The sequence below is a fragment of the Poecilia reticulata genome, chromosome 9, assembly GCF_904066995.2.
Source record: "Poecilia reticulata chromosome 9, P_reticulata-male-v2, whole genome shotgun sequence".
NCBI lineage: Eukaryota > Metazoa > Chordata > Actinopteri > Cyprinodontiformes > Poeciliidae > Poecilia > Poecilia reticulata.
In genome coordinates, this window is record NC_088838.1 from 12943706 (window position 1) to 12966848 (window position 23143).

Below are 23143 nucleotides of genomic sequence, written 5' to 3' on the forward strand. Positions count from 1 at the left end.
CTTTTCCCCGTGACTGTGTCGGCCATTTCTGTTTTTAAAAATTAAAAAAAATAAAAAATAATTTAATTGGTTCGCTGTAACATTCTAACCACCTGAAAAACTGAATTTTTGGTTTTCACCAGCTGTAATCAATAATTACTTAAATATCTAAATCTCTAAATTACAGTATCTAGAAATTTTATACATTTTAAAGTGTTATTTGAATTAATGCATCAAAATCTGCACTTATTAAGCATTAAAGTAAAAAGAAATAAATCAATCAGAAAAAAACAGAACTTTATTTATTTTTTATTATTATTACTTTATTCAATATTTTTATGACCTTATGTTCCATTTCTTTTCGTCGCCGCCGTTTTAAGCATTTCTACTTTATGCCGTCGTCTAGGGGCATTGCAGTACGATTCGTCACACACTGACAGGTTGGTTGTGATTCTGTTGGATATTTTTGGGAAAATCTGCCCTGAATAAAATCTCCTTATACAAGCATGTAGTTCATTCGGCATCCAAGCCTATCCACCTTTAGCTGGACGTCCCAAACCGGTTCTCTACACCCGGCAGTGTTGTTCTGCCACGTCTTTGTTTGCAACAGTTTCCAATAGGTCTGTTGATGTTGATGAATTAAAGCACACGGTGCTTGGAGGGGGACTGAGCAGAAGCAGGAATAGGTGCTCAAAAGGTTGGTTGCGTAACTCCTGCCATGGTTTACGGCTCTGTAACAGCACTATGGAGAGACAGAGTCAGCCACCCAGCAGCCTTTGCTTTACGGCCTTTTACTCTGAGCCACTATATGGCACAGATCCATTTACTTCACAGGGTTTTATTGCTCTACTGACTCCAACGGATGGTGCTGCGGTAAAAGATGCGTCTATTTAATGCCGTTTCTTGAGAAACACACATCTTACCATCACATAGTTCACAGAAGAATAATTGGGTAAATTGGAAAAATGAAATAAAATATTGTTTCCCATGGCCCAATCAAAGAGAAACTTCTTATGTCAGTTACTTGAAATGTTTTTTTTGTTGTGCAGATAACAGAGCTCAAAAATGGTTCCCAGTTCACTGGCAGTCACAGTTATGTAGAGAAACCAGTTTAGAATGCCTTAAAGTGGTTTTAGATTCTCTTTGTTGTTGTAGTAATGATTTATGTATGTGGCTGAAAAAATAAAAAAGTAAAATTACTTATTGTTTGGTCAAGAAGGCAAGTTATGGAGGTTTTCGATGGTGGTAGAAAACAAAGTTTTTTTTTTAGTAAGTACCAACATTCTTAGTATTTTGTGGGTTAGAGCATTTAAATGACAAAAAAACATTCAAGTTTCATGTCAAACCAGAAGATTTCTATATCCTATACATGCAAATGATCCCATAGTGCATTCCATAATCATTCAGAGTAGAATGTTCTAACAAAATGCATGGTGGTAGAAAGATCATGATTTTAGTTTTTGCAGTAAATAGATTTGTGCTTCTTGCAGTAACATAATTTTCCATAAGCACCATTCAGATATTCTGCAATATAAGATGAAGCAATTTTTTGCAAAACAAAGTCTTACGAGTCAATATTTTTTGCAGAATCACATTTTATTGCAGTGACAGCTGCAAGTGTTTTGACCTATACCTCAAGTGTTACACATTCTTCTTTGCAAAAATAGGTCCATCACTATCCACGGAGTGGCTGAACATATATTTTCAGGTATCTACATGGATTAGGTGTAGGCAATGCAAATAGATAAATATTTTTTTGAGTTAAACCATTCCATCAGAGCTGTGGCTGCGTTTAGCTTCGTCCGTCTTCAAATCAGCTTTGACCAGCTTCCAGGTTCACGTTTGTTTCCAAATGAGGAGAGCATGTTCAGAGTGTCAGTTTTCAGCCATACAAAGGATTTTAATGCAAGAAAAAATATATATATACATCATGGATATCTCTTACCAGAGCACCTTCTTTCAAATGTTTGCTGTGTCCTCCACATGGCTTGTGGAAAACTTTTCAACCTGACTTTTCATGACTTTGTATGGCATATTTGTGGAGAGCATCATGATTGTCCGTCCTGTCAACCAATCCAGGTGGGAGACGTTAAAGTCAGTATTGTGATGCTACCGAATGGTTTCAGTTTCAGTGACATTTTATATTTTGAGATGTTTAAAATCATGGTGACGCACAAATAAAAACACTTTCAACACAAACATTATTTCCTTCCTTTTGGGATTTGGTTTGAGTAATGTGAGCGGGGCCGATTGACATACACTGACGTGTGCGCTGCTGTAGAATATGGCACGAGCCTTCAGCAAGGCTTTTTGTCACGTCAGATATTTTTCAAATTTCAAACTAGTACGTCCTACTTGCGCGAGGGCGGAACGGCTGTCAAAACAACCTGTCAGCTTCCTCCGGGTTGTTTGAGCACTTTTGAAGGCAGCGGCAGCAGCACTGCTCGGTCCTGACTCTTTTAGTCCCTTAAGAAGCTACTAGTCCAATTAGCTCAGAGGGGGGGAGGGAATCCACGCAGTTAAACTCTCCGCTCCCGGAGACTCGGCGATGAGTATGAGCCCTGCCGAGGTGTATGATGACGACCTGAGCCGACTGCCCGCCATCAGCAGCAACAGAGTTGGACCGCGAGCGGCGCTCACATACTGAGATGATGGTGGCGTACTTCCAACCACAGCTGATATAAACTTAGGTTTTTGGCTCGCACGGTAAGCCTGTTTAAGCTCCAACAGAGGCGCTACCGACGGGTCGGAAGTTTTTCCCCACCGGGACGGTTTGTGAAAGTGGTCGGTTAAACATGGACACGTTCACCAACGTGCTGCTCGTCACCGCAAACGTCGGCTCGCTCTTCAACAATGTAAGTATCCCACAGAAAGGTAAAACTGCCGTAACAGGCACACAGCACCACAATGGTAGCAACAGCGGAGGATTAGATTAAGGCTCGCACTGAAACGAGTTACAGCAAGTTACAGGCAGGCTACTGTAAGGACTCTAATGCTGACTTAAATGTAGGGTAAGGTTCTTACAGGTGATACATTGTTTTATCTTATTGTTACGTGGTTTATTTCACGTGTATTATGCGGCTGAAACCAGTCTGTGAATCGTTTTTATCACAGCCGCGCTCAGCGGTGTTCTTCCGCTATCTTGAGTAGCGTACAAGCTCAGCTATCGTTACCTGTCGACGAGTCACGTGACCTGGTCCTAGACAAACAGACAACGTTTTGATCAAATAGGGTATTATCGAATATGAGAGGCTTCAAAACTACTGTCAGGATCCAATTTATCCAAATTTATACCTTATAAATTTGGATAAATGTAAAAAGATTTATTGAAATCAGACTCATGAACCTACCGGTGAAGCTGTTTATGTTGTTTCTGTCCACACTTAAAGGTGCATCTCAACACATTAGAATGTAATTGAAGAGTTAATTTCAGTAATTCAGTTCAAAAAGTGAAATTTGAGTAATTTGGTTTCAACCTTGTATTTCTATTAGTTTTAATCATGTCTTAGAGCTAATAAAAATCTTTTAGCTAGACTCTGTTATGAAAATTTAAATATTACACATGACCAAAAACAAACAAGCAAGCAAAAAACAGGACATTACTGAAAAGTATTTCTAAGTCCAGGATGCTTTCCCAACTGCCTTCCGCTGGTCTGTAGTGTTGGATCTGGTATCTTTCATCTTCCTGACAGAGCAGAGAATGTGTACTATGGATGAGTTTACTTGGAGAAGTAGGGCTCCAATTGCTATGGCAGCTTTGCTATGTGCAACTTTTGTTGGAAATAATACCATTACTCGGGACTTTGCAATTTGGTCAACATCAACTTGTTTAAAAGTGCTCTAAGGTTTGTTGAGGTGAGAACTGCTGTATGATGAGAGGGGACTCCCACTTAGCTGTGATCATCATTGGAGAGGTAATATGTTGTTTAGCCCTCCATTCAGGTTACAGCAGAACCAAGTTTTGACTGAAGGAGGGCTGACTTTTCACCATCTCAGATTCTGATAAATGAAAGTTTATCAATGTGTACAGAGCTTCTTCCTGACGCATAGTATATAGACCCTCTGTAGGCCAGTTTGATGCCCTATCAAGCAGAGTAATACCATTGTCATTAAATTGGTATTGGTAATTTTTGCAAGTACCAATACTTGCAAAATGTATTGGTACTCCTGCCTTCTGTAGGAGGTTCAAAGTCCTACAAAAGCAGCAGACAGCTATGTTGCCTTTGGACTTAAGAAACAACGGTGGACCAACACTAGTAATTTGTCTCAAGGTTGCAGAGTGCACTCAAACTGGTTGCACATGAGACCTAATTTATGAGTGGTTCGCCTACAAAAGAATCTGAGTTTGCACCAGTGTGACCACTTTCTCCAGGAAAAAGAAAATGCAGAACCCTATGATTTCCACAATGCAGAAAACGTAAGCAACAGAAATCTTGGAATTCAACAAGCAAAATGGAAAGGGCAGGGATGTTGGTACAGTCGTTTCTGTGGCCTTTCAGCCGCTGCAACTCTCTTGCATGTTTTAACTGGTTAAGAAGGGCTTGGCTCAGCTCTGTTGTCCTCTCCACACAGAGACAGAAACAATGTCAGTCATGGCAAACAGTGTAAAAAAGTTAGTCTAGAGCTTTGGGTCCAGCTCCACAAGTTGGCACCGAATGTAGAAACTTCACACTGTACCTCAAACATTTGCGGATTCTCTTCCTCTTCACTTTAACTTGATTTCTAAATGTGACACAAAATTTATGTTCTTCTAAAAAGAGGACATTGGACCATTTAGCAACAGTCCAGTGAGTTCAGTTCTTTTTCTCCAATGTAAGTATGACGCTACTTTTGTTGTATCTAGTTCAAGTTTACGTAAAAATAAAGCAACGGCTATAGCCCGTGTTCCTGATACGTTTGTGTAAGATGGCTCTTAAAATGTCTTGTACAGCTTGACAGTTTATCCCTGTTGCTCATGCAACTGTTTTCCTTCCACTCAACTTTCAATTAATATGATTGGGTAAAGCAGCAGTCAGCTTCTTCAAACATAGCCTTTTGTGGCTTGCCTTGCTTGTGGTGGTCGTAAGGCATGTTCTTCTGCGTTAACAGAAATAAACACTTGAAATATATTACTGTTTGAATCTGTTTATATTGTATGAGTTTTACTCTTGGAATTGAATTCCTGGAATACATTCTTATTCGAGGACATTCTAATTTATCGAGATGCAAATATAGTTAAACCAGAAGCAGCGTTATGGTTAAGTAAAGGTCATGACATACTTTAAATACACAAAGTTTACTTTATTTTAATATTGGACTATGCTTAGAGGTTTGTGCACATGGAATAGGGCTGCACAATATTTGCAAGACAAAATATTTTTGCTATTGTGACACTGAAAACACTGAAAATTCTGATCTCAAATGACCCAGTTTTCTCACTTTCCTCGTTCTCTTTCCATCATTACTATATCCCAAGCAGTCTCCCTGAACTTTACCGTCTTGGCATATATCAGGTGTGAGCATAAAAAAACTGTGAAAGACCAGCTAACTAGCCAAATATGCAAATTATTGACAATTTAATGCAGTTTATTTATTTGAAATGAAAAAAAAGTCCACACCAAATACTACATCTTAGCAGTCCTTTGTGATCGCAGCTACTTAAAAGAACAGTTTATTATTTAATGATACATGTGTCTTCAGTAGTTTTAAGCCATAGAGATCAGTGAAAGTTAACACTGATCCTGTGAGTTCAAGCCACAGTATTTTGTGGCGACTAGAGCATCACGTTTTGGGAATATGCATTATACGATGTTTTTGGGCATTTCTCTTATACCAGGGATCGTGGGTCAGCTTGCAGAGGTCATGTTGCCTTATGCTGAACATGAAATGCTACTGAACGAGACAAAAACTCCAATAAGTCAGAAACATCAGTTTGCCAGATGGACATGATTAACATGAGGGAGTGACCAGCCCAAAACCCAGATCTTGGAAAACGTTGTCATTTTGTACTCGGCCTTTCACACAACATTATTTATATTTCTAACCAGTTGTGCAATTTGCCACATTTAGATTAACTTCGAGGCTCCAGTCTGTTATAAAACGTATGTAAATATCCATTACTCTCCCTTGTTTCAGCCTGGGCTGGCTGGGTGAAACGTTCAGACTTAGCAGGAAGGAGGGCGCTTGCAGTCATGGAAATTTGGCTCAGGACCATATTTCCGTTGAGCAAATTTAGGTCCAACGATTCCGTGTGAGATCCCACAGTGGGAAATGCATAAACAGATGAATATCTACTCTCCCTAAGGGGAGTCGAGTCTTTCTACTTAACGCAGGGCCCCTTCTATTCTTATAAACAAACACTCTGAAATGTTGACTCAGGGTGAGAGAAGGATGTTAAGCAGACCACAGATTAAATCCTAATGCTCCACAGAAACGGACTTTAGGAGCAGACACACACTAGCTGCTTCAGTAACACTGAAAAACAGACTTTGCTGCTCCTGTTGAAACAGAACTAGCATGTCTAATTCTGGACTACAGTGTTCATCTGCTCACGGGCTTTACTTTTTTTTATAATAAAGATTTGGAGACAAATCCAGTTGTCAAGTGTTTATCTTCATTAGTGTGCAAACATGGCTGTGGTTGCAGGCAGAGTGATGTGAGGTCTCCTACCTTCCACCTGCACTGGGCTACAGTCACCCCTGTCATGCAAATGCAGTATGCAAAGCCATTTCTGCAGTCATGACATTTTAACTGACCTCTGACACACCAAAATACACATTTTGGAGCATCTGTGCAAGAAAAACCAAGCTGCAAGTGAACTTTTTTTCCTCAGAGATATTTTACTGAAATACACCGTTTTAAAAAAAATGCAGTTTTGTTTTTATGCCAAATGTTTAAACAGAATTTTACTAACCTAAAAAAAGAAAACTACTTTAAAGGGGAGAATCCCTCCAGCATTTTTGCAGCTGTTGACGGAAAGTCTTTAACAGAATCTAATGGTAATTTTCCCACCAACGTCTTTACGTTTTGTTTCGCTGAACCCGCTTTGATTTCTAGAAATGTCAATCAGATCTTAACAAATGAATGATGGAAAGAAAAAAAAAGAAAAGAGAACGCTTCATTATTGAAACACCTTATGAATCAACTGCAATCTTTTTTTGTCTTGGGTAAACATCTGCCATAATTTTTCAACAAAAAATGCACAATGGTTCAATTTCATCTGAGAAGTATATAAATGGAGCAAAACTTTACAAGTTTAACATTGCAGTAAATTCAACTCATAACGTTGCTTTAGTTAGAGTTGAACCTGCTGAGCAGGGTACAAAACAGGCTGCAAACTCATTATAGCTGCCGATGTTATCTGTAGATGTGCAGTTGGCACACGCAAAGTGGTGTGATGCTTCTATAATCTGTCAGTCGCACAGTTCTCATATCACTTTGACTTTCTTCTTTCTGTAGAGAAATGAAAGTCTTTTCTTACGTTTTTTGTAGTCAAATTTTGAAGTGCGCATATTTTTTATGCATGTTTTACTTGAACAGGAAAACCTCAAATTAATTTGGAAGAGTGAAATGATCTTTCTGAGTCTGTTTTTTTATTTTTTATTACATACTCACCTCCTGTTTTACCAGCTCTTTTTAAGGCCACAGTATAACAATCCACAAGTGGATATGTTAGGAGCTTTTAAAAATTTAATAATAGAGTTTTAAATAATAAATGACTCTTGCCAGAAATCCATTGATACTGAAAACTTTCCCTTTTAGCTGTTCGGCATATAACGTGCTTTTTTTGCATTTATTATTTTTAGGAACAAAAGTTTGATTGTTTTTCATAGGCAGCCATATCACCTTGACCTGACCAAGAAACATTTAATACAAAACATTATTTGTTTAGCAAAACCTAAAGGTGAACATAACGGCAGCCTGAGGCTACCATCCACCACTAACATGTGATGCAGCCTGTATTAAATGAGCAGTTTTGTCACTTTATTGAAGCATTGCAATGAAAGTGTTTCGATGCAATATTATTGAGAAAACGGATTCTTACACAACTCATTGAAGCAGACGTTCGTGCAGTGCCAGCTATTGCCAAACAACCTGCAGTGACACAAAGATTCATTCACAACTGAATAACATTCAAAACAGCTGCTAATATTTCCTGGAACAGATTCCCCAGCTGGTTTCCGTGAGTCAGATTAGGCTGTGCAGAATGACCACACATCTCAAATATAAAATATTTCATTTAGCGCTTGAAGAGTAAAAGGTCAAGACACTATGATTTGAAAAACACTATAAAAAAAACCAGCTGAGTGCATAACGAACTGTACGCCGATTTCTGAAGATTTTAACGATTGAAGTGCTAAATTTAAAATTGTGTATTCACAGAATCCAGTTTAAAAACAATAGTCAAATGATTTCACTGGGCTTTTTTGGGGACATTTTTCTTTGAAATGGCCATCCATAATTCGAAACAATTGCCAAATAAAAACTTTAAATCGGAAAAGTTGCATTTGAAAAATGTTGAGCACATCCAGAATAAATTTTTTTTGAGCAAAGTTGAGATATTTATCTTTAATGCACAGAGGATATTTTGGTGAAAATCAACACTAGTTACTATTAAAAACCCTATAATTTGGGCTTGGGGCATTTTATGCTCACTAACTACACCATCGGCTCCTCTATATTAAAGTATTCTTGGGTCAGTAAAACTGAAGCAACACGTTAGGAAGAGTTTCCCCTGAAAAGGCCATGAAGAAGACAAACTGATAGTTGTTGCCGCTGGGGCTGCTTTTACAATCCGTCGAGTCATAGGTTGTGATTCTGCACTTTGGTTTCGTTTAAAAAACAACTAACCACAGATAAAAACCACACAAGTTCTGGGTTCACTGCTTATTATGTATGAGATTATGGTTGTATTACCCAAATGATTATTGCACACACTTCGAGTCATACTGCACATGGTTTTAAACTATGTATGCTATGTGTTTTATGATGGGATGCAAGTATTGATTTTGATCAATTATTTGATGATGTATCTAAACAGAAAATGAAAGAATATTCTATTTAATTCAGTTTTTGTTTTTTGTTTCCTTTGCTTCTTTAAGTACGCTATGTAGTGATTTTTTTCAGAAGATACGGATTTTTAGGATCATGTGTGAAAGGCTAAAGTGTAATTGTTTTAATTTGCTTCTTAATGGAATGTGGTCAGAATATGAAGCGTATCGTTTCTATTTCACACTGATTGAAACTGTTGAATAAGTGACCGATGACATTAGTCAAATGATTTTACTTTTTTTTTTCTATTTTCGAAGGTGGATGAAATCCAAAATGGATGGTTAGAAGAACTGTATAAGGTAAGGTTGAATATTTTATATCTGCATTAGTAGTGGTCTCTCTGTTCTAACATATTAAATGTTTGTGTGGGCGATCTCATGCAGCTTAAAGAAATACAATCTTTGCTAATTCTGGCCCGCTTTTGTCGCTCTTCCAACTGTGGGGGGAAAAAAAAAAACTAAGACCACTGATGAGTTGTAACGGTCAGCCTTAAAGCAATGGTGACCATCTTCACATGTCGGCACTCTGTAATCTGAGCTTGAACATTAGACTTTAATGTTTTTGAAACAGACAATCCGGAAGTACAAGCCGCAGTTCATCGCCCTGCACTTCCAGGAGGTGGGAGGAAAGGACTACATGGTCAACATGGACAAGGCAGAAAACTTCTTTTGGTAAATAAAAACACCACTAAAAAGTAACCACAATGACCGTGTAGTTACACTGTGTAACATCTGAGCAAATGCATTTCCCTTCTTCTTCCTAGTAACATAGAGTCCAGTGAGGAAATGAAGGAGTTTGACAGGACCTGCATTTATGTGGACACCCAGTTCCAAGCGGAAGACAGCTTTACGGTAGGAAACCTGTGGAGATATTCCAATGTTCTTCCACAAGATGGCGCTCTCCTCCACATAAAGGTGGCCTCAGCAACATATGTGAATGTGAGGCAGTCTGATGCTGGATAGGAATCTGCAGCAGATGTTTCCTGATATTAATGTAAATGCAACCATTTGACTGTGTAATAAGGTCATGTCAGACAATGGTAGGGGGGCATTTTTAAAAACCTTGAAAGCATGCTTTGTTTGTTTCTTTTTAGCTATTTTAATAAATATAGATTAAATATACAGTATGAATTCATCAAGCGCAATAATGAACTTCTGCGGTTCACAGCCTTTAGTGACATATTGCAGGTGCGCCCTCTTTAGGAAATCCGATTTCTTATACGCTCTGTTTGCTCACCTTTTTTTCTTCGGCAGCAGAACTTCATACATCAAAGCTTCCTTGCAATATGAGCAGCGTTCAAAATCCCAGCCTTTTGTATGGGACATGGATCTTCTAGATATAGTATAAAACGGTGTTGGAGCTGTAACGCGGTGCAGGCACAGAGAGATGAGAAGCCCTCAAAGTCAGATTTGTTTGGTCAGCCATGATGCTTTCAGTTACCGGACCGAGAATTTCTGTCCATAGCTGCCGTCTGCCGTGCTGTTATGGAGCTGTGAGCAGGTGTGAGCCAGTTGGTGCAATCAGGCCATAGTTCATACAAAGTTATCTTTCAAAACTCCAAAAATCTTTAGCTGCAATATTCTTGTTGATTACACATGACCACCATGAAACATTGGTGGCGACTGCAGAATGTAATCTGAGTGTTTGCCATGGTGAATGAAACTTTGAACAGCTCCACATATCATTCAGTTCTAGTGATGGGCCAGACAGTTGTGTCATTTTACACCATGGTTTTAGACAGAGCTGTGCGATGTCTGGAAAATACTTAACAGTAATCCTATCAATGAAAATTGCAATGACCGTACTGGTTATGATTAACCCTCCTTTCCCCAACACTTCTGTTTTTCACCATTACAGTGTTCCCACTGCTCTCTGTGAGCTTTAGCATCTCAATTACTAACGATATACATCTGGGGTGAGCATTAAGGATCGAATCACCCAAATATATATAGTTTTGATGGTCAGTTTTAAATTCATTAATCCAGTTGGTCAATTTTAAGTCAGTGCTGGCAGGGTATGTGCAACATGACTGACCAGCGGTTTACTGCAGGCTGTCTGCTACGAATGGATGACATAAACCTTAAGTTTTTTTGTTATATTTTGGGATATTTATGGCACTAATGATGATCCTTTGAGTAAAAGTAAAAAGTCCTGGCGTTTGCAAAGCTCATTCATCAGAAATTATTGTAATTAGAGAAAATGATCTATAATCTCTTTTTCCCCTCCAATAACATTAAAACAATGCAATTGGCCAGACTAACAGATGAGCTTATACTTGTGTCAATATATAAATATATATAATTCACCACTATTTTATTGAGCATTTTTTTCCTCAGTCTGTGCAATGGAGTTAAAATGTCCACAAATAGATGTTGTAGATAAGAACTCTTATGATTTGTTTTATTTTAACGGCACGCAAAATAATTCCCGTTATACATTTTTGCTGAAAAATATTTGTGTAAATTCAGAGATACCATTTTACTGTATTTATTATTTTCTCCAGATTGTTATTCCATGTGAACATCACCCGGTTGATGTTCAGGTCGTAGAACGTCAGCCTCAGTTTCCACACTGGTCATGCAGGTCATTTCTTGCATCCATGTTTTTTTTAACCTCATGTTTCACTAATCAGCTTCCAGTGGTTTAAACTGCGCTTGCCGTTGGCTGTAATGGGGTTTGTCAAAGTTTCAATCCTGGTAGGGAGAAACACTTCTCCTCTACAGAAAAGTAGCTGCGTTTTTCTTCAACTATTAACCCTTCCTCCTCCCAGGTGAAACCCTCACACAGCACGCCTGACAGTAGGGGTCAATGTCTGCATCTGTAGACTGAAGGTGCGTGAAGCCGAAAGGGGGGAAAGTCAATGACCAGGTGCGAGAGAGAGACGGGCCAAAGTCAATACATTTAACTCTAGATTAAAACTATTGATCCCAGGCTATCTGTACGCAATAAATTAAGCGTCGTGGGGGTGGCGGAGGACAGCTGGGACTAAGTTTTCCTCTGGACTCGAGTGTTTGCACCCTTCTCCGTTTGCCCTGAGAGGGTTGCAGCCCCTCTTCCCCGACCACCGCCCCACGTAATGCCTCATTCTCATTTCGGCGGTGCCACCCGCATTGATTTTCAATTTGTTTCCCCCTGGCTACGGATCATCAGTTATAAAGCCAAGAGAGAGAGCTTAGTGGGGGTGAAGGGGGGCTCTCTTTTCTCAGGGGCTGCAGACGTAGAGGGGCATGCATCCCCAGTACAAATGGTGTTTTGATAAAAAATCACTTGAAAGTCAATATTTTTTTATTAAACTGTGCACAAACCTGATTGATGAAGATGGGTGTTTGGCCAACTACGCAAAGGTGTGTGTGTGCCTAACTGTGCGAAACACTGCTACTAATCCCACATGAATCAGGCTTCCCTTCAGGAATCTCTGGAGAGAAACTTTACCTGACAGTCGAACTTTTTTTTTTTTTTCCTTCGTAGAAACATTTCAACTCCTGCAGATATGTTCCAGTAATTTCCTCCGTCGCTCTATGTCAGACAAGTCGGTCTCTAACGGTTGTTCACTGAAGCCGTCAATGGAGACACCTCTGTTTTAATAAACGAGGATGACTGTGGCACCGAAGATAAACGATGTCTTCAGGGAGAGATCTCTCATGCGCTGACTGATCGTCTGCGAGTGTGTGTTTGTGTGTGTGTGTGAGTGTGTGTGTGTGTGTGCGTGCGTGTGCGTAGCCCAGCTCTCCGTCACGACCTTACCCCCTCCGTGCGCTCACTTATTTTTCTTTCGGCCCCCTCTCAGAGCGCCAGCGTTGGCAGTCGGCAAGCCTACTGCTTAATACCTTTTAAATGGTTTTAATTTTCTGTCTTTATTGATTTCACAGGCCATGATTAATCAGATCAGTGGAGCAGGCAGTTAGTACATTAAAAATTGTCAGCCCTGTGTCAGGGATGATTGGGCGCTGAAGTGTGCACCCTCAAAGTGGCTCTACTGAACGTTTTTATCGTTTAAAGTTTCACGTGGTTTTTGATTTGCACAGTAAAAAAACAAAGTGGATAACTGGAAGATAAGGCTTTTGCTGTCTATAATAAACAAGTCGGTCCTTGAGACTAGTCATGTGTTTGTGTTTTACATTTAGTTTTGGTTTCGCTTTGAGAAACAGCTTATGATTTCTTTGAAATGCAGACCTGAAAATAAAGGGTTAGGCACATGTTCGTGCACAGGCATGCGTTTTGATTTGCAGACTGCAGTGTCAGGATATCTGCAACAGATATACAAGACTAAAGTGCACTGATAAATTTGTGTTATCAGTGCACTAAAGTGCACTGATACATTTGTGTTACTTCTGTTGCAGTAACATAATCTCATACTGAAACTCAGAAAATTCTAACTGTTAATTTTAATAAATCTTTCCAATGGACATAAAATATATATTCCATTAAGAAAAAAATGTTTTTAACAAAATCACAAGGTGTACAATTGTTAACACCCGAACTTTGACAACCTTCGTTTAGAGACGGTACAGAACTTTGTCTTCTATAACGCTTCACAATGTTGAACCGTAGCTAGAGCCATCTTTGACCATTACTCAATCTTTCCAATCATCCAAAACCATGTATACACTTTACCTTGTCATTTTACCCTGTAGGTTTTCTGTAAGGTTTTGATTTGGGAACTTGGTCTGGGCCGGGGGTTCCCAAGTCAGTGCTTGTACACACCTGCTTTAAATGAAACCAGACCTCTGCAGAGGTAACGGATGCTGATGCGCCATTTTATTCAGGTGTGTTGGAGCAGGGATGCGTCTAAAAGTTGCAGGATGGCAGCTGTCGAGGACTGGACTTGGGCACCCCCGGTCTAGGGACATGGATGACAATGTTTTGGGTCCTGCTGATGGAACTAGTAACGACTCTTTTTCATGTTTACATGTACCCAACCCATCTTTGCTCCCTTTTTGTCCTGTAACACTTATGATAGGAAATAGTTAAAATATTTCCTTAAAAACCTTTTTCAGTTACTACTGTTTATTTATTTATTTTGGAAACAAATATGGCCTGGTGTGTTGTTAGAAGTTGTCCATGCTGCTTGTAAGACCAAGAAATGTTAGACCTTACAGCCTCTATTGAAAAATATATATTTTTTAATATATTACATTTTTTTTAGGGTTTGTTGCCAGTATGCTGACAAAGACTAACAAATTTGGCCCAAAATATCAGACTTTAAAAGCACACAAAATTATATTTGTAGTACACCAATTACTAGTTTGACTGCAGATAGAATAAAATGTGTCAAAATGATGTTTTCACTTTTCACTATGGTAATACAGATTAAAATACACCACACTATGACTGTATTTCATGTTTTTGTTCTGATGATGCTTATTTTAAAGAGATACTACTGTGCTTTAATCCCTTTTAAGCTTTTTGGAATGAAAACCAATGTCATGCATTTAACTACACACTGTAATAGTTATTGGTGTGGTAACTTTTAAATGATTTGATAATTTTTTTAAATTACTTCTAACAATAATTAGTGTCAAACATGACGATGCATTGCTGCATTTTGAATTAGTCATTGCAGAGGTTAGTTGCAAAACTGCTAAATGATATAAAGTAAATTAATTGCTCTACACATGCTTGCCTTAAATACTAAAATAGGTAACTAACAAATTATTTTACAACTAAATTATTTTTTGTATGTTTTTTAAAAAGAAATTTGAAATTTTTTATTTATTTATTTATTTTTTACTTAATCAGTTTCTGATTACTTTATCGGGTATTGAACATCATCTGTTGTTTTCTTTTGTCCACAGGCTTTGGGCAGCATGTACTTCATCCACAAGACACTGAAAAATATCTATCATTATGACTTTAATGGTAAGAAATCCTTAAAGTGTGAAAGTTGCATTCATTTTTATTGGTTTATAATAAATCGGGTTGTGATGAACATTTCTCTGTTTTTGCTTTTTCACCATACATTTTTTTATATATATAAATGATTAAAATCCAACTGGAAGCAGTGTAGCCCTCTGCTTTGATCAATAGCTCCCACACCGTGAGGGACCAGGTTGCTGTTGCATATGATTGGCAAAATTCCTGTTATTTTTTTATAGGATATTTTAAGATGTTTCTGTGTAATGATCGTTTGATGGCTCTACTGCCTAGGCAGGTATTTGCAAAGTACTCAAATTTAAAGTGGAGCTGCTATTTCGGCTGCTGCATAGTCCGGTCACGTTAGGTGTGAAAAAGCTTGGCAGAAAAGCTTATGGAAGAGCCATAAACATCCCGGAGCTGCCACTCGCTGTGTGGCCCGAACCGATTGTCGTTGGCCAAACGAAGTCTAATGGCTCCCGCTTATAGATTCCCCTCATCATGTATGCCGCTCTGATGAGGTTAACACCAGTTTATTGATCGCTGTTTGCATGTTTTCTCACTCTTTTCCATGTCACTGCCCTCGCTCTGCCTCCCCCCGGCCGCCCCGCTGCTCCCAGTTAAGGATTTTAAAGCCGTGGTGGGACAGACCAAGTACGTGGGCTCACTGGACGGCGTCGCCACCGTGGAGAAAGAAAAATTCCCGAAGAATTTCTGGCCCGATGTAAGTCTGTATGCAAGAGTGTGGGGAGCGCTACGGCGAGGGGGGATGCTAATGGAACGAAGGGAGATGCTGGGGAAAAATGAGTCCACTGGGGCTGCTGACACAGAGATGAGACAAATTATCTGCAAGAATCAATGATTATCAGTTTGGTGCTTTAAAGACATGGCTCCCTGGTGTTTAGCGATTCTCTCTCATTTGTCTCTGTTGCAGTTCAAGTGGTCCAGGAAGGGCTACATGAGGACCCGCTGGATCATACACAACCAGTACGTAACGCTCAGAAACAGTGAAACACTTTATTTTTTGATCAATTGTATTGTCATGTTGTTAAGAGAGTTTTAATAACACTTGTATTTAGAGTAAAACTGACCTTTTTTGTGACCTTTCCAGATTAATATGTAGGCCAGTGTTTGATGCACTCATAGAAAAGACAGGATTGAAAGCAGAGATTCAGTGATCAGCATTTATATAACCTTAGGTTTTGGGTTGACAGAACATGAAATTGTCTTCTTCACAAAGAAGCATTTGGGAAGCAAAATAATTTTTTTTCTCTTTAAAACACAATAGAGTTAAAGAGCTTTTACACAATATGGCTCTGTGTAAAAAATAAATAAATAACTGATTCTGACTGATAAAATAATCTTTTTCCATCAGTAACAACTTTAGACTGAAGAGTGTTGTTGCTAAGTGAGTTTCCACACAGTCTCTAAAAGTCTGCAAAAGTGTTGTGTTTTATTTGATCTTTTTTTTTTTTAAGTTTGGGGAAAAAAATTCAGCTATGGAATTAACTATGTAAAAATAATTTACCATACAGCCTAGAATTTAAAAGACACAATTGTGAAATTCTGAGATGTGAAAAGGTTTTTTTATTGAGGTTATATTTAATTGACTTCAACAGTCTTGGATTTGTCACCATGTAGCTTAAGATTTTGACCAAAGCACTGATCAGTAAGATTTTCTTTAGTCACTGATGGGAAACCCACAGATAAAATATAAAACAACTTCAAAATGTGAAATGGGTCTAATTCACAGCTTGTTGGCCTCTTGGTTCAGGCTCTTAAACTGCGACTGGTTAAATGCCAGATAATCTTAGCTTCCAGTAAACTAGTTTTAAAAGACTTATGAGTCTTATGAGATTGAAGAGCACCAAAGTAAGATAAAATTTTTATTGCTCATAAAATTGGAAATTTGGTTTTAATAATATGTCAGATGCCTCCCATAACTACATCATAAAACATTTAGCGTGATAATTATAAGTGTTTGTGTTTCCTCTGGCTTTGGAGTTTGATGAAATAAGGCACAAAGGAGTTCTTGTACCTGTTCCTATTGTATCATGGCACCCTGAATCATCTCTGAAGGCAAAGTTCAAATGTACTGCTCTACTTGTGAACTTAATCTATAGAAATTTTATCATTTTACAGCTTGTTTTTCACACAACTTAGTGAGTTTGTTCTACACTGAATGGCCAACCATTTTGAAAACAAGTCTTGAAATATTTCACTTGTAGTCTTATAAATCTGAGTTTCCTTTTTTGAAATGAGTGATAAATAATATTGTTCACATTTTGAGATGTACTTGTACATATAAATTGATTCATTTATAAATGTAATTATTGCCATTAGCCTGGAGTTCAACTTGGTTCCATGTAGTTTTTAGCACTCTGCAATCTACTACCTTTACCACATAACAAATAAAGTTGACTTTAACTGTTGAACAATGATGCTACTTGGTGAAGGCAAAAAATATGTTAATGCTTGCTAATGTTTCATTATCATCATTGGTTGTTGCAGTTTGGAAATTCAAACAGAATTCTTTATCTTTGATCATTAATCCGTAGCTCAGTAACAACTTGTCAACAAAATCATATTTTCATCATTCTTTTTTAGTGTTTGTGTTGTTTTCACGAGGTTATGAAACATGCCACATTTTCATAAATTTGCCATGTTCAAGTTTAAACCTTGAACATTTCCTGCAGTTACAATTATTAACTGAAGAGTGTATAAACCTGGTCCTTTTATTGAACCAGGCTCATCATCTCTCATTACTCACGGACTTCTAATCTGCTAGATAAGAACAAAAAAGTTTCAGTTATGGTATTACGTTGTGAGGCAATAGTTACTACTTTGATGCATAATTCCTGGCACAAGAGGGACAAACTTCTGAGCTGTCGGAAGGCTACACACTGATAGCGCAGGTGTCACTTTACAACTTCCCTATCATACACTCACTGTCATTGTTCACACTGTGTCGTCCTAACTGATGTCAAATTGTTTCTTTTCCTTTGTTTTTTCATCTGCCGCATCTTGTTGCGTTTTGCCGACGTGGGCGATTGTGTTGTCCGCAGGGGCCTCGACCTGGTCAACATCCACCTGTTCCACGATGCCTCAAACCTTATTGCCCTCAACTCCAGTCCCTCCATTTATTCAGCCAACCGCAAGAACGCTCTCAAATACGTCATCAGCAGGTGGGATCAGCAGCTGTGCACTTTGAATGGGCCACCCGAACACGTTAATATGCAGAACACCTGGATTTATACTGAGACTTTACTACAGATTCATGGACTGTATTTACTAATTAGGCAGTTTGCTAAAGTACTTGGTGACACTGGATTTTATATAGGCATGTCAGATTGAAGAGGACTGAACACACATGAATGAGACACACTTTTCAGATTTTTAGTTGTAATAAATATTGAGAATCTCAATTACACAGTACTTTGTGTTGATCTATCCCATGAAATCCAAATAAAATACTTCATCATATGTTCTTACAAGAGAAAATTGTTCCGGGCAACTGCATTAATTTGTTCCAATTTAAAAACCAGAATATTTAAAGAATATATAAAATAAACCTTAACCTTTTGTGTTAAATAAATGAAAACATTGTTTGTCTTTTCTAGGTTATCAGACAGCCGCTACGCTGCTATGCCCTTCTTCCTGTTTGGAGATTTTAACTTCCGTTTGGACACACGTACATTAGTCCAGGTATGTTGTCATATATATGTATGCATGTATGTATGTCTGCACCAGCTTCATATTTGAACACGGACCCTGCAAACTCCCTCTTATTTCTCCTTGTGTTGCCGACCAGTGCCTGACCATCGAAGCAGATGTTGTAAAAGACGTGAAAGACAGCAATTACGAAGTGGAGAGAATCACATTTGAAGAAAGAGACAACGACCACCAGGTAATTACGGCAGCCAGAAAGCAAAAAAAGCCGTTACCGGATTTGACCCAGATTGGCGTTCATGTTGCCCGCCCCGCCCATCCCTTCCCTTCAGATGCTGCTGCAGATCGAGGAGAAGCTGTTTGAGTACGTGCACCAGACGGTTTTCCGAGAGGACAACGGCAGAGCAGTAAGGACATATTCCAGACTTTTGCTCCATAAAAACGAGAAACTCAGGTTGTTGTCAAACAGTCGGATCTGTTCCCAAAGATGTCAGATTACGACACTCCATAAGGCTATACACCCACAAAGACCAAAACTTTAAGGCAGTTCACTAGAATTTTACCTGGAATTTTAAAAATAGGCACACTTCCTGTTTTTATTTGCCGCTCAGCTTTTGAAGTACGACAAAGAGGTCATGCCCTTTCTTGATGCTGTCAGGGAAGAGGACATCACATTTCCACCCAGGTGAGAATAAATTTACCGTAACAGGAAACGATAATCTATGAAAGCCTTCTCCCGATGTACCTGACAATCGAAATATGATTTTGTCGTCTCCCGTAGCTACCCCTACAGTGAGGACCACCATAAGCCGAGGCAGTACATGAACACGCGCTGTCCCGCCTGGTGTGACCGCATCCTCATGTCGCCCACTGCCAACGATTTCATCAGCAGGGTCAGACTAAACTGTCTGCATATTTCATTTTTACCCACTAGACTCTTAATTGATGAATATTCAATTGTGTTCATTTTCTGTTTATCTCAGAGAGATTATGACGGGGAGGGTGTTGTTTACAACACAATTGGTCCTAATGTCTGCATGGGAGACCATAAGGTAAGCCTTTAACAAACCATCTGTTCTGGTCAGGCAATGAATCAGCCGCAGAGTGACTCTTTGGTGTTTTTCGGTGCCCCGCAGCCCGTATTCCTGTCCTTCTCGCTGAAGACGAATAACCATTGACTCCGATCCTTCTCAATGGTAAGAATATCTATAAGTGAAGCGCCACATGTGAGAAAGCAGTGCTTCCACAGGGCAGATTTAGAAAGAGATTGTGGTAATCTCGTTCTTCTCCCTGGAGAGCCATAACCAAGCCAGCCCAGCGGAGTCAGAATATGAACTAAGATGAAGCACCTGCGGGACACGAGTGCTCCTTTTGTGTCCGGTGTAGTTGAAGCACAGTGCGATCAGCACCTTCCACTGATCTATGTCTATTGAATCCTCTGGTTTCTCGCTGCGGCTACACATTAAGTGCATTGCACGACTTCTTTTCATTAATTACAATCTGGATGGCCGGCTGGAGAGGCATTCATCCCGCCCCGGCGGGATATTGGCATTTTTACGGCAATGATTTTGTTTTGCTGCTGTTTAAATTTATTTGTTTAAGGATGGACTGCTTTATCATGATGGTCTTTCTGTGAGGAGGGTGGGGGGGTTCAAATAATGAATTCCTCTCAGGGAAGAACATCCTACAAAGACCCGTTGTTTCTTTTTGCTTTTTACATTTTGAGGGGATAATATAATCCCAATGCTCAAGAACTTAGTTTTTATAGTTTTATACCCCTTCAACTTTTTTTTTTCTTTTTTTTTTTGCATTTGCTCATTAAACTACAAACTTAAGAGCTTTAAGCGGATTTTACAAATTGTGATCAGAGAGAAAGATGACAGGAAGTTTAAAGTAAAAATAAGCCATAAAAGCGCTCTGTTTTAGTCCATCCTCTACAAGTAGAAGTAACACACAACTACAAAGTAGGACTGCATATTTAAACAAAAAAAATCATCCGGTACTGTTGTTGCATGTTGCATATAACAATTTGACTTACACTAAAAAAAAAAAAAACATGAATAAAAAAGCATTAACGTTTGTCCAGCTATTAGAATAAAAATACATTCTTTGTTTCCATCTCAACAACCGGGATGACGCGTGAATAATTGCTCGCATTGATTGCTGTTTCAGTGCTCGCAGTGAAACAGCTTCAGCTTCAGATTTTTGAAATACATTTAAAACCATGTATCAGTTTCTTTCCATGTCACAGTTCTGTGCTATTTTATGTTGGTCTGTCACAAAAAATCCAAATGAAACCCTGGAGTTTGTAGAAAGGTCAATTGGGTTTAAATACCTTTTGAGTTAATATTTTGAATCAAAAGCTACTGCGCTATCCTCACAGAGGAGGCAGGAAGTTTAAAACCATACTGTGCATTTGTTTTGTCTCACTCTGTGTCCGTTCCAGGTGTTCAGCTGCACCCACCACAACTCGGCCACCCTGGATGCCAGCATTATTCTCTTCCACAGGCAGGACTCATGAAACCACCTGCTTTCTCCATGCCGATTTTACTCGGCGTGGAGTTCCTGCTTGCAGCCATGTGGGCAGATCCTTTAATCCTTACTAGTTCTCAACATTTTAATGTAAACCCTCATTATTGTTGTAAAACAGTTTCAAAAACATTGTGTATATATATTTTAACAGTATGAGCAAGACTGACTTTTTTTTTTTTTTTTTTTTTGTTTCAACATTCTCGTAACCCTCGTGCACGGGAATCTGTCGACTTCAAAACAGATTGTATCTTATCAAGAACTGAATGTCAGCCCTGTAGATTAGATGCGTCGGCTGCCACGCTCTGTATACTTTAGGCACTTGTTTTCCGCCACTGTGGCATTTTTAAAAACAGGAGCGCTGCTTCTTGGTTTAGCTTCCTATCGTCATGTTTTCACCGATGTTCTCAGATCTACCTTTAAAAAAGGCTTTGGAATTGAAGTTTGACATTATCGAGACATACCACTAGACGGGCCGAAGGCTCTTTGAAATTTTACGGCAGCAGCAAAAATATCTAGAAGTCTTTATCTGCTATAAAAGAAATGATATTGTCACGAAAAAATATTTGCCCCCTTTGAGATTTCTGTTGTTTTTTTTTTAGTTGACTGACATAATTAAGATTTCACAAAAATGTTGTTTTCTCAACAACAAGTTGGTTTTAAGTGAAGTTATCACCTAGAAATTAAATTTTGTAGGACCCTGGGTTATCTTAAAGTTTGTTTCAGTGATGACGATGACAGGCTTTCTATGTACTTACTGTACATAATACCAAGTGCTTTATCTCCCAAAACATCTCAGCTGTTCTCAGTCTGTCCGTTCATTGTTACTTCTGTGCCGCACAGCATTCCTCCACTGGAACGTCTCTTCTCACGCTTTTTCAATTGTATCTTCTTTCACTGCCAAAAGCAAAAGTCACAGTGCTGTCCTCTTATGTTTACTTAAGACTGAAATACGGAATATGGTTTCTGTTTTACTCCCTGACTTAATTGAAACCTCGCAGAATGCTGTGTGTGTGTGTCGCCACACACAACACGTTCACACACTTATAAAGCGTGAGGCACTGTTTAAGTTTTCTTTCTTCATGAGTGATTTTTATGATGCACGTTGTTAAACTGTAACTCCAGTGCAATAATAGATATGTTTAATGTGTATGGTATCGGCTCATGTTTTAACCTGGTTTTAATGGTAGTACCTGCTTCTTACTGTGTTTTGCTTATTTTTGTGGTAAGTGATGAGGGACCTGTACACTCTTATTTATTCCAAATATTAGCAGAAGTGACATTTTGGATGTCTTGTTTGTACAGTTGGCCTGTTGCTTCACCCATAGCAAGACACAGTGATGATCAAGTCTCCATTGTCTGAACCAGTGTGTGATATAATGTAATGTTGTGACAGGAGTGGAGTTGGTTGGAAGGACCAGTATTACCTTTAGTTAACTCTAGTCAGACACTACATGTTTTACTTTGTCTTTTGGAAATAAAGCATGCAATGCAAAGTGGTTCTGTTATTTGAGTCATCTTCGTACTGCGTTTGGATCTTTGATTGTGAAAGATTCACACCAAGAATCTCTTCATTTCCTGGATAATGGCAGGATTCCCGTTGATAGGAATACACTTCAAAAAGCATCTGAGGCAAAAATGTAGACTTGAGTACAAGAAAATATATGTGAAGGTATAATACAGTATTTGTATTTAAATGTTTTTCATTAATTATTTAGGAATTAGTATTTCTATGTCTGAATAAACAGTGGAAAACAGTGTAGTACCCAAAAGTATTTGCTTTTTCCTGCCTGATCCATTTTCAAAATGACTTTATATCATGATTTGTATTTTGTTTTAATTTTTTAATTACATCGCTGTGCATGACAGACAAACTGATTGCACTGGATTCATGGTAATAAGAGGGTTCATATAAATTGTATAAGTACTGTCTTTTAACATCACCCTTTAGTGACGACATGCACTGGAAATGACTACATTTAACTTAAAATCAAAATTCAAACTGTTATGTTAATCATCCATGCACATTACTATTTTTTTGCATATGTAAAAGGAGAATATTAAAATTATTGATAATAAAAGA

The 23143-nt window shown here is 38.6% G+C and overlaps 1 protein-coding gene across 1 annotated transcript; it reads left to right on the plus strand.

The window, feature by feature from the left end:
- The first annotated feature begins 2319 nt into the window (after positions 1 to 2319).
- On the plus strand, positions 2320 to 22559 carry inpp5l (inositol polyphosphate-5-phosphatase L). The gene is made up of 16 exons (XM_008419055.3): positions 2320 to 2834; positions 9267 to 9308; positions 9580 to 9680; positions 9773 to 9860; positions 14805 to 14868; positions 15483 to 15586; positions 15797 to 15849; positions 17928 to 18047; positions 18483 to 18567; positions 18674 to 18769; positions 18864 to 18938; positions 19143 to 19216; positions 19313 to 19424; positions 19515 to 19583; positions 19668 to 19727; positions 20978 to 22559. Exons 1-15 carry the CDS (start codon positions 2775 to 2777, stop codon positions 19707 to 19709), a joined length of 1185 nt encoding a protein of 394 aa, XP_008417277.1. The 5' UTR covers positions 2320 to 2774; the 3' UTR covers positions 19710 to 19727; positions 20978 to 22559.
- The last annotated feature ends 584 nt before the right edge of the window (positions 22560 to 23143 follow it).